Source organism: Theobroma cacao, chromosome 4 (assembly GCF_053813885.1).
Source record: "Theobroma cacao isolate CCN51 chromosome 4, ASM5381388v1, whole genome shotgun sequence".
Taxonomy (NCBI): Eukaryota; Viridiplantae; Streptophyta; class Magnoliopsida; order Malvales; family Malvaceae; genus Theobroma; species Theobroma cacao.
The window spans coordinates 36,837,557-36,854,829 of record NC_142642.1 but is presented as its reverse complement, the minus strand read 5'-3'; the positions used below and the strand labels follow the sequence as shown (position 1 = coordinate 36,854,829).

Below are 17,273 nucleotides of genomic sequence, written 5' to 3'. Positions count from 1 at the left end.
TAGTGGTATTGCTCAAAAACATTTCTAACTGCATCCAAAAAATAAATATCGCAACTCACTGCCCCTAAAACAAAAATTAAGCATTAAATAACTTAAAGGCAGAAACACATCTTCTATCTGTTCGTACTAACGTAATTGCAAAACCTCATTCCTACTCAATCCTAGTTCATTGCTGGGTGGAGCAAAATGTAAAAGGGGCAAAGTGACCATTTTGATGCAGAAAGCGAGAGAATAATGGGGGTAAGGGTTTTCCAAAAGATAATTTAAGCAACGGAAAAGAATTCTTTCGTCTGTTTCTTGTAAATTTACATGGGGTCAATTTATGTATTTGACACCAAAATATGGGAAGCATTAGGGCTGCTTACATTAATTTTCAGTATATTAACTGAAACCAAATCAAATTCAATTATTCATAAACTTGAACAGAATCGAATTTCTCATTATTCAAATCAATTTTTAATTATAATTGATTCATAAGCATAGTATTAAGAGCATATTAATTATAATTTTTTTTTTCATTACATTTCCTACAATAATCCAATATCACTAAGTATCAACTAATGATCTTCTGGTCAGACTTTCTAGACTGGATCGAGATATGAGTTGTCCTTTTTTGATGTATGGAATGAGATGGTTTCATCATCGAAAATCCTATCGCCTAATCACCTTCATATTTCAGTCTCCTATATATGAACCAAAGACCTCAATAATTGAAAAAAATATGAGATCGACAACAGCTTGCAAAACTACTTAAAACAGTATTCCGGGTTGTAGCTCTGAATCACAAGTTGGAGTCTGTTCTTAATCAATTATTTTTGGAAAATTATGAGCAGATTAGGAAGGTTTTTGTCTGTGGGGCCCTTGTTTTTTGTCCTAACACCCAGCACTGTGCAACATGACAGGGAGAGGATGGGCAGGAAGGCAGGGACCAGGTAGGTAGCAGTGTTGCAGGCAATTATAAAGGCACCATCAATGCGGTCTCCGTCTGATATTTAACCATATAATTATGAATGGGATAAAGATTGGAACCATATCTCGTATAGTTCTGTTTTGAATACAAATTCGAGACGGTAAGCAAAGTCCTCAGTGAATAACAATGAAGTTATTCTTTAAGAATTAAATTGGGATAACGAAATTGCTTATTGAATCCGATGAACAAAATGATTTGCTTTTGGAATATAATAATTCCCTCGGCTAAAAGAAGACTTGTAAGTCTACTTCTAGATAACCAAACAGCCCCACATGATTGTTAATTTAGAAAAGTTAAAAGGTTTTTTTTTTTAAATAGACCTTATGCATAACGTATTTTTAACAATAGACTTCCTCATAATATTAACTGTTTTTGGTCAAAAAAATTAAAATTTAGACAAAATTACCCTTAATGAATCGACCCATTTATTTGGTTTCACATCTCAACTCGAAAGCTATTAACGAGTCAAGTATGTTTAGATTTGCACCTCAAACTGACTTATATTTTTTGAGCTTTCCTCACCAGACTATTCATCTCTGGAGTATTTCTTATCAGAAAGAAAAACGTTTAAACATTTTGAGCATTTTGGAGTAGTTTTTGATACACGAAGAAAATCTGTGAACGTTTTGAGCAGTTTTGAGCATTTTTAAACATTTTAAAGTGTTTTTTGATATATAAAGAAAAACTTTTGAACATTTTGAGCATTCATATTCGTTAATTATATTGTTAAATAGAATATGGTGTATCGTTTGAAGTTGTTGATCTTATTAAATGGAATTCAGTAGTTTTGATGATTTTTGAGAATTACGTGACTAGTTTTTAGGCATTACGTGACTGATTTTGGATATTGCGCGACTGACTTTGGAAATTGTGTGACTAATTTTTAATAAGGCATTGCGTGACTAATTTTTAATAAAGCATTGCGCGACTAGTTTTTAATAAGGCATTATGTGACTAGTTTCTGATGAGGCATTATGTAACTAGTTGATAGGCATTGCGTGATTAACTTTAGGTATTGCATGACAAGTTTCTAATAAGGCATTGCGTGACTGGTTGGAGGTATTACATGACTAACTTTGGGTATTGCGTGACTAGTTTTTGATAAGACATTGCATGACTAGTTTCTGATAAAGTATTGCGTGACTAGTTAATAGGCATTTCGTGATTTGTTAGTAATGCATTGCGTGACTTATTAGTAAGGCATTGTGTGACTAGTTAGTAAGGCATTGTGTGACTTAAGCATTGCTTAAAAATCAGTCACGCAATATCTAAAAACTAATCATGTAATGCCTAAAACCAATTACGTAATGCCTAAAAACTAGTTACATAGTGATTCAGTCACGCAATACTTAAAAACCAGTAAACTCAATTTTAGAGTTCTATACATAAACCAATAAATTCAAGAACTTAAAAAACATACTTTTTTTTTTTTTTGCTAAGCCATGAAATTGTGCATTTCATAAAAGATAAGTTACAAAACTCTATAACCCTCCAAAGTAAGAGAAAATATATCCCTATCGGGGAGGCCTTACTCACTCCCCTTATTCAAAAACAAAATATATCCTATTTACAAAATATTTTCTGAACAATTTCAACTCAAAATCTCATAAAAAAATCAAAATCCTTAGCAAACAAACAATCATCCCAATCTCAAACACAACAAAATCTTGAACCATCATAAAACCCATCAAACATGCTTTAGCTGTTCTTTCTCTCTGAGCAAAATCACTACTTACAAAGAGCAAAATCGATATTCATCACCCTTAAGAACTCCAAGATCCACCATCCAAAAAAAATAAAACAAAATAAGAAAGAACTTGATGTCATCTCTGCGAATTGGATGACGAGATAGACATATTTGAACAGAGAGAGAAATCGAAATTTAATTTTGAAATTTTTATCTAGATGACGGGAGAGAAAAAACTGAAACTATTTTAATTTGTCTGAAATTGTTTAAAGAGTATTATTGTTAAGTCATGCCAAAAATGACCAAAAATAGTTAAAATTATAAAAAAATGATATTTTTGAATTGGGCTTATGAAAAAGGTTATTTCTCACAATTTCCTCAAGTTAAAAAGGGTTTAATAGATAAAAAGTATATATTTGGAAAAGCTTATTTTCAAAATCTAATTATATATATTTCCAAAATTAAAATTTAATATTAAATTCATAATTAGATTTGAATCGTATAAAATGGGTTTTTTGATATTAAAATGTTTTTGAATACTTTGATGTTTCCCAATACATTCAAATGGTTGCTATATGAATTCTAGAAAAAGAATAAATATCTAAATTCAATTATGAGAATACAAATTGTACAAGAGGTTAGTAAAAATAAGAAAGTTAAAAAATTATTATTGATTGATAGATTAATTTGTTATGTTTTAATTTTTTTGATTTCTACAGCAACTACAGAGTTAGTCATTTTAACAATAAAAATTGTGAAAATAAAATTTCAGAATAAACTAGATAATGAATTTTTTACAAATAATTTAATTATTTATATTAAGAAAGACATTATAAACTTTTTCAGTATAGAGTTAATAATTGATAAATTTAAATTTAAAAAATATTGTCGAATACAATTTTCCTAAAAGACTATTGTAAATATTTCTTTTCCTATTCATTTTCATTTACATGTTATATAAAATTATTGTTTATTACAAATTTTTTTGTTATTAATTAAATTTAAAATATTAATTTGAAAAATTTTTAATCTTTATTTCCTTTTATTTTTAACTCCTCTTTAAAAATTAACAAGCTCCACCCCAATGGGGTCCCCCCTCCCCCCCTACTCGAGCATACCAGTTGTTGGACTATTAATTTGAATCCGTTATCGATGATGTATTTCTCATGTTCTGAGTTATGCTAGTTTATTTTTTGGAAAATTTCATTCCAATTCAAACTTTTTTATCCTTAAAGGCTTGCACTGCCAACCTTTAATGCGTATATATAGTATATAAAGACAGTCAGATTTATTAGAGAGAAGTCAATATAATTTAGTTAAAGTTGTAATACAACAGTATTAGTTAGTTAGAGTACAATATTTAGTTAATTGTTATATTTAATTAGGTTAAGATTCTCCCTCTGTATATATAATTTAAATTATTAGTTTAAGAATTCTCAATATATAATTTAAATTTTTATATAACTTATATAATTTTATATTTTTCTTCCTTTCTTCTAACAAGAGAGACAGGGGGTTGTAATTTTTTTGGAGCATGAAGATACTCGTTAGATTTTAAACGTGCAACAGGATATGATATAATTAACACATTTATTAAATGTTTTGAATTAAATTTTATAAGACAATTCATTCATATGATGAATACAATTAAAAGTTATATAATTTATAACTTGTTTACACGTTTAAATTAAAATATACTTCTATTATTAAAATTTATAATAAAAATAATAAATATCATAATTTTTATCAAATATAATCAATATCAATAAATTAAATATTAGTTAGTATTTATATAAGTCAATAAACGAGTCTGAACTGTGTACTTAAACAAATTTACTCAACATGTGAACACGATTAAATAACTAGATAATAAATGGGTTATGGATTATATAAATACACAATATCACAATTAATTAAACGTGTTTTGGACGAATTTTAAACCCGTTATGTAGGTTTGACACGATTAAGAAATAATTTATTTATGTTTCTACTATATCAACACCACTAATATACGAAACACGATTATTTTAAATCCAAACTTACTTAAATCTGCATCGTATTCATATTGTATTGTCATACCATATATAAAATTATCCGATCTAGTATTTGCTTTACTCTTAATACCATTTAAGATTTTGTCAAGAAAATAGTTTTTCCTTGAAAGATGGTGTAAATCGTTACTTGCAAGCTAATGACTGGTTGCCCTGTTACTAACTAAATTTAATTGCAGTGAGCCCATTGCCAACAGATTACCAGGTTTTTCAGTGCCCATTCTCCAATAATTGAAACATCAAACTTCACATTTAACGAAACATTTAATGCAACAGTTGATTAATTTGGTCCCAACCCTTCATTGGATCCACTTTTTTAAAAAAAAAAAAAAAATTCTGGCCTGATTTTTATTTCTAATGCTCCTTTGAAAGGACTTCATCACAAGTTCGCCAAAATTTTGTACTGTAAAATTTTGTTTTTCACTTTCTGTAACCCTGTTAGCTGTAATTAGCTCCAAATTATTTAGAAATGGTCTTCTAGAAATTAAAGTTGATGGAGATCAAGTCCAATAACTCTCTATTTCTTCAGTATATTTACCTCAAAAACCTCCTAAACAATGCTTTCTGGGGGGTACACTTGCAAGGAAATTTAAAAATGCTAATATATTGTAACTTTTGCACATAATTGAGTAATCAAGACTAGAAATCAATATTTATTTGTCAAATCTTGAAAACTCTTTATTGATCATAAGGCCACTTTTTCCCTAGTCTGCTGATCAAGAACTAGCTTGCTTCTAAATTCTAAGTTATTGATGCCATGCTTTTCTTGTTTGCCATGAAAGGAATCAGAAGCAAAGATATAGAAATTAGAGGGAGAAAAGTGAGTGAACTTCGATAAAGGATTCAGATCCTTCAAACCGAAAGTGCAAACAAAAAAATGGAGAACACAATATAATAAAGACGAAGCACATTACAACCTCCTCTTTTCTCACTATAAAAGCAATATATGAAGTGATTAAAAAAATTGAACGGCAAAGATGAAACAAAAAGTACAAAAGAGAAAATTCCTTCTAGATTAATATTCTTTACTTAAAGTATATTAGGATATTGTCTTGAATTTAATATTCTATTGTAAAGTAGGTAATCAAATAAGCGTAGCCAATGGAAAAAGGAAATCAAAAGAGTTTTCGTTGAAGGTGACATTGACCTTATTAATTTGTAAATTACATCGGTAAAGAGGACATCTTCTTCTCTCTTTTTTTTTTTTTTTCTTTTCTTTTTAGCATATATATATAAAGGAACAAATCTAATATAATGCTCAATCTAATTAAAAATAGTGATATTTAAACCTATCGAAGCCAATTAAAGACATATCTCTGTTTTTTTTTTTTTTTGTCCTTTTGAATTTGTTCCTTTTTTATCTTGAAGCTTTCTTCCCATTTTTCACTTTTTTTTTTAATTTTTAATACCCATAAAATTCATCTCATATGTTATAAGTAATTCAAGTAGAATGAGTCAAATGATTATTCTTACAATGATTTGGTTGTTGTGTGAATCCACATTTATATATATATTCCATTAGCATGTAGTAAATATTGTTGGAACATTTGTTCCTAATCCTTAATTCAAAAGGTGAAGGATATTATTATTAACCTTCGGCAAGAAAGCTATGAACTTATTGAAATTTAAAAAAAAAAAAAAAAAAGAAAGCTATGAACTTAATGATACCAAAATTCCATTATCTTGGTGGAAGTAGATGCTTTGGAAACCATGTCAAGCTTTCATTCATAAAGTTGTGCTCTATGATCAATGTCGACTCAAATATTCTTCCATTTACCTTTTTTTACCCTAGCCAAAAATCCTGAAAATTAACCCTTTCCTTTTTCACCTTTTTCTTTTGAAACAACCACGAGAAAAAGTTGGATTACTCAATGAGCAGGGGAGACAGGAAAGGTCCCAAGGAAGAATGCCAGCCCCTTTCCAGCCTAAGACGAGTTTCATCATACAAAAAATTTGCCTCAACAAATTTGGAATACAGCATCACCATTGCGCTTACCAGTGAATTGTGAAAAGCTAAGCAATCTAGGCCGGCCATGCCGCCTGGGGCTGCCGGGGCTTCCTTCTCATCCTTGGAAGGTTCGGTAACAATTGCTTCAGTTGTGGTCGCCAAAGAAGACACTTGCAGCATCTACCAAGGCTGTCCTTATGACATTCAATGGATCAATAATTCCCTCTTTTACTATATATATATATATCACAGCGTTATTATTATAGAGTGACATTATCTCACGTTAATTAAATTTAAAATTTTATATAATTTTACATATGTTCAATTTTTTTATTTATCATTAAATTGATTTTAAATTAAATTAATAATAATTAAAAATAGCATCATTTAATCTGTCGGCTGTAAAAATATTTTCTGGAGATATGACAACTTATACACGAAAGACATTGATTTTTTGTCCATGCATTGAGTAGTCGAAAGCCCGTTGATCATGTACTCGTCTTCTTCGTGGCAGAAGCACTTTTCACGAGCCATTTTCATAGCTTTCATCGCTCTTTTTCTTCTTTGTTTTTTTTCGACGATTCTTGTCTTTTGGTGATCTAATGAGGGCTTCATATTGTTTCTCGAGAAACGAAAATTTATATCTTTTTCCATTTTCAAGCTCTGATTATATAAACCACACACCCGCCTCCAGCCAGGCCCCATAACGAGCAGCATTATATCGTGCTGTACCTTTTCAAATTGAATGTAAAATACAAAGAAAAAAAGTAAGAGAAAAAGCTCTTATTGCTTATCCTGTTGTAACTAAGTGATCCATTATATTCCACAGGGCTACCATTATGAACAAAGCTCCAGCTGAGCATAAGGGGAACAAAATAATTTTAGAGAGAGAGAGAGAATCAAGACAACTATAGGGAAAAAAAATGAAGAAATGATGTTTCCTTCACTATCTTATCTCTTATATTCTGAATTAGAGTGTAAATATAGATGTGATGTGAAGGGAACAAACATAATTTTCCACATGCATGCATGATTTAAATGTGGTGCTTACAAGTAAAGAAAAATTGAACTCTATTTTTTTAAAAAATACGTACACCTAATATCAAGTATTTTTCAATTTTTGTAGTATATATTACTTGTAAAGATTCATTAGACTCTGAATGAAAGTAGTTCTCTTTCATTCATAAAATTAGACATTTTCTACGAAAACTCATTTATTAAAATAAATATTATAATAGAAATGTGAATCACATGGATGGAAAGGGTAGGTACAACTGCCAATCAAGTTTGAAGAGATGGCTTCACCTTCACCACGCGTTTCTCATTTTCCATTTACAATTTTTCTAAGCCCACAATGAAGAGGACTTTTTTTTTTTTTTTTTTAAGGTAGATGTTTTATTGATTGCTTAGCAGCTAGTGTGCTCTCCAAAGTTTTAGACGAAATGATTTAAAGACTTTTAGTAGCATAAGAATTTTTATTTTGACACAGGAAAACACTGTATAATTGCCTCATGAGAAACTGCTCAACAATAGAATTTTATTTTTTTTACTTTAAATTTAAAAAAAGATTCAAATTATATTTTTTAAATAAAAAATCATTCACCCATCAATAAATTAAATGTTGAGTACAAGAGAAATTTTAGTTTAACTCCTTTTTCCTTCACAAATTAATCTAATAAAAAAAAGTTTAGTCAATATCCTTGTCATCATTGATTGCGGACATCATGAGTTTGATTGTCCCAATCCCCCTTAGTTTCCAAGTGCATCACGCATTTCAATATTGTTTGTATTTTGTGAGAAATGTAACATACTGTAATAATCCATGCTATAATGTTCTTCTTGGTCACTGTCAAAGGTTCTTGCCCTCTCATGGCAATAAACTATTGTGTCCATTAGTTATGGGATTGATAAACATATATATCTATATATATATCAATTCTAATCATCAAAACCACGTCAAATTCCCACATAAATGATAATTAGTCGAGTCAACTTAACAATTTTATGAAAATGCTAGAAATAAAGATGAGTTGTCAATTGTGGTGCAGTCATGCTCATGTAATTTTTTTTTTGCTTTTCGAAGTTTATGAGTGATGTCGTCTGGTGCCTAGGCCCAGAGGCCATAGCGAAGCACGTGATGACTGATCTTTCTCCATCCGCCAGAGTATGCATCGTCCAATCTCTCCACAACTTTAATTGAAAAATCTCTGATAAAAACAAAAACAGAAATGATATATTCTCTTGTACTTCCCTTGATTTTCTAGGTGCAGTAATTCAGTTTAAACAAACATTAATATTATGTTCCTCATTATGGAACGAAAACAGAGGAACTTTTATCGCTAAGGAATTTCTTATGAAATAAAATTAAAAACTTGCATTAATTTCACTCAAAAGAAAGTTGCCAAAAACGAATAGTTTCTTCCCAACTTCACAATTTAAAAGAAAAAAAAAAAGGTAAGATTCTTTTATAACTTAAATTTAACTCAAGACATGATGAATTAAGAATGTAAGAAGCCACTGGTAAAGTATTTTCCTTTCTTCATTTAGCTGAGAGTGAGTTGGAACACTTGCCAACGAGTCAAAACTTGAAAAGCCAGCCCATTTTCTTTTCTGGGCTTAACCGTGGAGTTCCCTTGGGCCTCAAAATCCAATCCCTACCAACATGTCGGGCCTTGCCATCAAGTCCAACTCTTTTTGCACACAATTTGCAGGTGGAAAGTCAAATTGATAATATGTCCGAAACCCCTTTGATGTCTATGGTATTGTTGTCTAATATAAAGTTTTGAACGAAGAAGAAGGTTGCCACTTGTAAGGTGACAAGAAGTTGTGAGATTAGGAATGGAGTTATCACTAAAGTTGGTGGCCTAGTGGCTTGTTTGTGCGTCTACTTCCTTGTTTAGTTCTATGGTTTGAGGTCAGATTATAGCTCCAAATGACGGTTTGTCTGTTTACTTCTAATTATTAGTGCTTACTCTCTAAGCTACACTGCCTTCTCTAAACCCTAAACACTAAACAACAAAACATGGGAATTGCCTTTGCAGAAAATCTAATAAAAAGTTTCCCACTGAGAAAACACTGGGGGGGGGGGGGGGGGGTGGGTTTGCTAGGCTCAAGCCCGATGCAGACGTCCTTTTCTTCGGCCCCCTATTTTGAACCCACTAACAGACACTCCAAGCCACAATCAGCCATTCTATCCACAAAAGAGAGAAAGGAGAAACCCCAACAAAGGACTTTCTTTTTATATTTCTTGGTTGTACCCACACTACAGCATCATTGCTAAGCAACAAAACCGAGCTAGAAGATAGGACCAACATACCTTCTGCCGTTTAACAAGTGACAGACAATCTAGGGCTAAGATTGAACTCCACCTACAAAGGTTTTTTCCTGGAAACTTCAGCTCCCCCCATTATTTGTTTGTCAAATTCTCCATCCACTGAAGGTTGATACAGTTTAGACTTTTACCCCTTTTCTTCTTTTCTACCCAAAAACTTGGAGATATCTTTGTACACTATAACTAACTCCAAAAGTTTGTAGACAGTTTGGGAATCAGATTTTGTTTTGTCATATATTTGTAAATTTATAAAATAAAAGAAGATTATTATCACTAATTATATAAATTAATTACGAAAATAATGATTAAAGGAGGCCTACGTGATTGCAACTTAGACGGATAAAAATATCTGGTAGCATGTGAAATTAGAATCAAGATAGAATTACTTGAAATATGCCTAAATTCTTTTGGCATATTCTCCTCTCATTATAATTTTATCTGGCGTGTGAAAAATAAATTCAATTAAAGACTTTATTAATTTTTAACAATATAGTTCTTCTTCTGTTTTATTTTTTAAATTTTAATATAATTAATCATCAGAAATATAGAAGACAGATGAAAATCCAACTATAAATGCAAACAATTAATTTCTTGTAGTGTTTTTATGCGTAAAGGAAGAAATGCCACTCAAAGATCAATCTTTCAACAAAAGGCAATCCTTGTTATTCCTTGCTTAAATTTTCAACATTATTAAAAGAAAAGGGACAAAATTATCATAAAAGAAGAGCTTTTGTTGTCCGGCATCATCCTCGGCACATGCATCATCATCGAAATAATTGCATCTTGTTGGTTAGTCTCTCAACCTGACCTTCAATTGTTCACATTAAAATATTACTATATATTTATATATATATATATACTAATATATAAAACATCTTGTCTGTATCAGACGTCAATTTCTAAATAATTAAAAAAACTATATTCTAAAAATAATGAAAACTTTAAAAGCAATAACATTTGGATATTGGATTGTTTGTCGTTACAACATGTGCCGCATTCCAAGATATGGTTGTAATGTGATTAATTGGTTTTCTTTTATTTTATTTTGGTATATAATATAAGAATATTAATTTTTTGCTTTGAAACCCCGAATTATTTAAAAAGAGATAACAATAACAAATAGATCGAGTTTGGGCTTTTTTTTTTTTATAGAGAGAGTCTCTTGAGTATTTATTAATTAAATATACTTAAGTGCAAGAAATTTGTGGTTAATGATTGGGTGGATGTGATTATTTAAAAATAAATAAATGAAAATGGGGGTCTAATAATGATAATGACAGTAGCAAAAGTGACATTGGTTCGGTGGGAATTAGCTTTTATCAACTATTGAACCATTCAACGTGAACAGAAAAAATATTTCCTTTGCCTTTAATTGTTGACTAATTTGGCTTCCCAATAGCAAAAATAGAATAAAAATTATTATTATTTGCATAGATGAATCTTGGACCAACAAACACGTAAATTCCTGCTGACTGCTACGGTGTTTTATCCTTAATCCATAATTTAATTACAAATTTAAATAAGAAGCACGTGCTGACAGCCAAATTGTTTTTCGCTTAATCTATTAAGATTTAATTAAATTACTTTGATTTATTTACTTTTGGTGGTTTCATTTCTGAATGAATTACACCAATGGGTAACAATGTAATTTTAACCTTTTACTAAATAAACAAATTCTTTTATTTGATTTATGTATGGAGAAAGATCTAAACGGTCGTTCCTCTTTTTCACGTTGAAGTGAGAGATAGAGAGAGCGATAAAAGCTCAAAGTAAGAAGAGATCTTCACGCAAAAATGACTCTTCCCCGCTTTTGATTTCTTCTTCTCTAGATCTACCATTTTATTTGAAAAAAATAAATTTATTGTTTGTATTCGTGATTGAAAAGAAAAATGCTTGATTCCCTTTCAAGTAATTCGATCGTAGCCGTCTGATTCTTGCCCAGAATCAAAGCTTTTTATCCGAGAAAGGGGTGGATATTGACGAAAATTTCAAATTTGTTGAAGAAATTGTAAAAGAAAACTGGAACTTTTGTTTTTAATTGTAGTATCTGAGTTTGGAGATGGGGTCTGGCAAAGGCGCGACTTCTTCTTCTCAACAGATGGATACTTCTATCGAAGGCAAGTTTTTTAACTTTTTAAAGCCCTTTTTTTTCTGTTAATATTAGTTTTTTTCCCTCTTGAAATTTTGATTTTTGTTGTTACTTTCCCTTTTTCTGCCATTGGATTTTTTGTTTTCTCCTCATTTAATTTATTTAATTAAGAACTCAAATAAAGTTGGGTTTTTTTCTAGATCTTTTATCGTTTATGGATTTGTCTAATTGGATTGTTTATGATGTAGTTGTTGTAAAAATCAATAATTGTGTTAACCGAGTCTCTCTTAAAATTGGTTGGTTATTTATTAGTAATATGAAAATTAGCTGATTGTGAGGGAAGGATTAAAAAGAAATAGATTTTGGGTTTGACGATGCAATGAGGCAATTTTCGAATACTTTTTGAACATGAAAGTTAAGAGCTTGTGCATCTTAAAGAGACTGCTTTTTAATATTCTGGTAAAGCGGCATGAAGGAAAAAGAAATTGTGTAGCTTGTTTTCACACGTTAGTGTGTCAATTTGAGCAAGATTCAATCTGGGCTGCAATCTTTGTTAGCGGGAAAACATGGGTTTAGCTTATGGCGGCTGCTCTTGTGAATCATGAAATCGAAAAGTTTCCATCTTGAGGAGCACTTTTGTTGGTGCAATGTGTGGTTTTGAGAGTTTAGATGTTATATGGACTTGGGTTTTTCTGGCAACAATGCTGTGGAAAAAGAAAACAGAAGTAAACTAAGTATGGATTGATGATATCAAATCTTGGAGATTGTAGCATAAGGACTTAGGACTCAATTTGGTGTGTCAAATAAAAATGCTGAAAATATACTCACACATGTATACATTTTCTTTTTGGGTTGACTTTCTACCAATGTATGTTAATCAAGGGTCGGCAAAATTATTAAATTCTATTTGTATTTACGCTGCCTCTTACCCATTCAGCTTCCATTAAAGTATTGGCTATCTTAACCTCCCTCCATGAGATTGATTCAAAATTCTCTCTACCAATCTTAAACTTTTAGTTGAAAGTAGTCATGGCTTTTAGTTGAGCAGGAACAGGTCAACATGACACATATAGGTCTAGGGGTTGCATATTCTTGTTGAGATTTTGGATTTTATAAAGAAAAGGGGATGGCTTTCTTAATCAGATTCTCCTAGAGTATGGGAAAACCATCTCTGAGATTGGTGCAGACCCGTATTACCAATGTTGTATCAAGTCGACTGCCTTATTTCTTAATATTGACGAGTGTAATGTTGTCTTTTAATCTATTTGCTCATCTGAGATTCTGTTCTTAGAATATGTAGAACCTCTATATCTAGTATTATCGCAGGCATGTTTACATTTTTGTAATGTATATAATTGCTTTCTTTTCCTCAGTAAATGAATTAGATTTGGTTATAACAGTTTCCTTTATGGTGGCATGGTGATGATATTAGCTTTATTTTGGTTTTCAGTTGAACAAGAAAATGTTGAGTCATGGACTTCTACTGAACCCTTAGCTGATAGACTTGTTACATTTTGCAGATTTGCGTGAGAGACATCAGCAAGAATTAGAACATTTAACATTGACAACACAGCCCTTCAAAACATTAAGGCTTTTTATTCTGGCTATCTTTCAATATTTTAAGCGATCAGTATTATATCTTTTGGCAAAGGGTGGTTGGCTTATGCTTTTAAGCACTCTAATAGCAGCTTTTGGAATTTTGCTTGTGACAATTGAGGGCCCTCATGAAAAGGTAATAAATTTTGTAGGTTATTGTCTTTGTCATGCATTTCTGTTGATATACAGCCCTTAGCTATGTAATTGAGAGATGCAAATGGCTCATTATTATTTTGTTTCCCTAACCTTATCCTTTCTTTTTTTGGTTGGGGGCAGGGGGTTGTGGAGGTGTTATACTGGCTTCTATATCATCACCTGATGAGCTATATATATTTTGAGCCTTTTTATATAGTGAAGATGATAAATTTGTGCACATTATTTTGTTGAATTAATTTCTGTTTCGTTCTTATTCTTCTTCCTTTAGTGTGACTAGATTAGTGGAAACAATAAGTAACAGTTGATGTCTTGATTCCCTTTTTCATCAGCATGTTGAGGAAGTTTCTCGGTATGTGCGGTTTGGATTATGGTGGACTGCCCTTGGTGTTGCATCTTCAATTGGTCTTGGTAAGAACATTGATTTCATAAGATCTTTTATGATAGTCTGGATGAGGATGCTTGATGATATAGCTTGATTAGTATCAATTGGCAATTTTGTGTTGCTGTTATACCTGTATGATTCATAGGCTATTAAACTCTTCATACAAGCAGTGGTAGACTAAGCAGATGTAAAATTGTATTTGTGGAAATATGCAATATTTTGCATTTGAAAAATAGGTCTTCTATCTTTTAGATGGGTTTCTTTGTAATTATTGCTGTTTTTTGAATTTTTAAGGTGGCTTTGGTTGTCTTGATCAGTTTTATCAATTGTCCAAAAACTAGCAAACTGGGATAATTTGAGCATTATCAGTATCTCTTTAATTGTTGCTCTCAAGATTGTTATCTATGGTGTACACACATGTTTAGAACATTTTAAAGGGATGAAAGGGAGGAAATAAATTTGTCTGGTTTCTGCTATCCACACATTTTGGCAAGGAAAGTTTCTGGAGTCTTTAAATATTCAGTGAACTGATTATACGCAGATACGGCTCTGTTATTTGCTATTTTTTGAACACCCTAAGCAATGCGCCTTGTTCTCATATGTTATTTGTATATCTAACCTTTCTCCTATTCCAGGATCTGGTCTGCACACTTTTGTCTTATATTTGGGTCCTCATATTGCTTTGTTTACAATAAAAGCAATGCAATGTGGACGAGTAGATCTGAAAAGTGCTCCATATGATACAATACAGTTGAAGAGAGGTCCTTCATGGCTGGACAAATCCTGCGGAGAGTTTGGGCCCCCTTTGTATGGGTCATGGGTTCCTCTTAGCAGCATATTGCGGCAGGTGCAGATGGAGGCTATCTTATGGGGTATCGGGACTGCACTTGGGGAGCTTCCTCCTTACTTTATCTCAAGGGCAGGTATGAGCACCGTCTTTTATACTTGAAAGCTGGTGACAACATTTCTGGAAGAGGCCCCTATCTATTATTCTGTCTGAAGTTCAAAACCCTGGCTGTTCTTTGCTGCTGAATATTGTTATATGCATTTTGATCTTGTACAAGGACTACTCACTGTTAAAATATAATATCCATCTTATGTTGATCTTCTGCTTTATGCAGCTCGTGTGTCAGGCAGCAAAATTGATGCTATGGAAGAATTGGATGCTTCTTCAATTGAGGATAATGGATTCATAGCTACTCACTTGAAACAGATCAAACGCTGGCTATTATCCCACTCCCAACACTTGAACTTCTTCACGATTTTAGTGCTCGCCTCGGTCTGTCATAATTAACACCTTTTTCATGTCATAGCACAATATGTTAAGCAAATGCAAAAGATTGAGTCATTGATGCATAATTAGTAGCTTGTTTTTCTAAGTGAATATTTGTTTTGTGTGAGTATGTTATGCACTTAGGCCTGTTTTTTTTCCACATACACACATGAACAAGAGTACACCTAATCATACTTTGGCCTAGATATGTCAATGTTCTGATGCATTTCTCCTGGGTTAAATCATAACATTCATCTTGGTAAAATTTTCTCAAGCTACATTTCTTTTTTTTTAAGATAAATTTCATGTGATAACTTCATCACATGTCACATATGAAGTTGTGGGAGCATGACAGAGATGGTGTTTGAAGACCTTTTTAATTATTTTCATTCAAATATAATATAAGTTGACCATGGTTTATAAAGGCTCTTTATGCTATTGTTGACTGATGTTAATATGTAAACCTGCTGATGAAACTGAATTATCTTTCAGGTCCCAAATCCTTTATTTGACCTTGCTGGCATCATGTGTGGACAATTTGGAATTCCATTCTGGAAGTTCTTTCTCGCAACATTGTTTGGAAAGGCAATTATTAAAACTCACATACAGGTTTGTGATGTTCCTTTGTGATTTTACATAAAAGCAGGAGCTGCTGTTGATTACTACCAGAAGAACAGAAACTTCTCTGGTTTTTCTTTTCTTAATCAAGCTAGATTACTGATCTTTATTTTGGAAGTCCAATGTGAGTATCTTATAAGTATCTATTTGATATCTTTTCTGCAGACGGTTTTTATTATCTCTGTCTGTAATAATCAACTGCTTGACTGGATAGAGAATGAATTGATCTGGGTGCTCAGCCTCATTCCTGGATTTGATTCTTTCTTGCCTACGCTCACAGCAAAACTTCATGCTGTGAAAGAGAAGTATTTGACCGCCCCACGTCCTGTGCCTTCAAATAGTAAGGTACTCCCTTAAGCCAGAGCAAAAAATCCATCTATTTTAGCATGAGTTTCAACTGACTAGTACCTGCTTTGGAAAAATTTTTATTAACCTGTTCTGCAAAATGTTGCTTCAGGAGAAGTGGGATTTTTCATTTGCTTTTATCTGGAACACTGTTGTGTGGCTTATGCTCATGAACTTCTTTGTCAAGATTGTTAACGCGACTGCTCAAAGGTATCTGAAAAAGGAGCAGGATAAGCAGCTAGCAGAGACGTTATCTGCTTCAACACATTCCGATTAGGAGTGTGACCCCGTTGCCTTGATGAAGCGGCTACACTGTCTCACATCGTCTTTTCTTTTTTTCTTTATTTACAAGTAGCGTTAGTGAACTAAAAGTTAATGCTCTCTCGTAAATTACTATTGAAGCTACTCAAAAAGAACCCATTGCACTAGCTAGTCCCCTGTTAGAAGCTTGTATAGAAAAAATAGGAACACAGACAACAGAAGCAACAGGTTTAATTATCCTGTGTAATCCTGGGGGTGATCATTGGTTTGGGCTGTTTTTCTCCCATTGTTAAGTACTGTTTTGACACTGAAAAATTGGAATCTCATCATTCTTTGGCAATGTGAAGACAAATTATCTGGCCCTTCAACATCTAGTTTTGCGTTCCATCTCACTCATCATTACCTTGTATACAGGGAACCATTTTGCTTACTACTGCTTCAAGCCCTGATGGGCATTTTCTTTTGTTTTTGAAATCATTACATGTACCATCAATTACTATATGCTAAATGTTGAAATATACTTAAAAAATGCACTTTTATCCACATTTGCCTACAGTATTTTATCA

General features: G+C 32.0%; 1 protein-coding gene across 1 annotated transcript; it reads left to right on the top strand.

Moving 5' to 3' along the window:
• The first annotated feature begins 11,772 nt into the window (after nt 1-11,772).
• LOC18602957 (vacuole membrane protein KMS1-like) lies at nt 11,773-17,059 on the top strand. The gene is made up of 8 exons (XM_007034655.3): nt 11,773-12,104; nt 13,597-13,808; nt 14,158-14,236; nt 14,846-15,133; nt 15,332-15,489; nt 15,976-16,092; nt 16,267-16,446; nt 16,559-17,059. The coding sequence occupies exons 1-8, from the start codon at nt 12,047-12,049 to the stop codon at nt 16,721-16,723; spliced, it is 1,257 nt and encodes a 418-aa protein (XP_007034717.3). The 5' UTR covers nt 11,773-12,046; the 3' UTR covers nt 16,724-17,059.
• The last annotated feature ends 214 nt before the right edge of the window (nt 17,060-17,273 follow it).

Bases quoted from the DNA above. Each gene is read 5' to 3' on its own strand.
- LOC18602957 (XM_007034655.3), top strand. From the start codon at position 12,047: ATGGGGTCTGGCAAAGGCGCGACTTCTTCTTCTCAACAGATGGATACT. The intron at 12,105-13,596 runs GCAAGTTTTTTA...TACATTTTGCAG, and splicing joins GATGGATACTTCTATCGAAG to ATTTGCGTGAGAGACATCAG. The intron at 15,134-15,331 runs GTATGAGCACCG...TGCTTTATGCAG, and splicing joins TTACTTTATCTCAAGGGCAG to CTCGTGTGTCAGGCAGCAAA.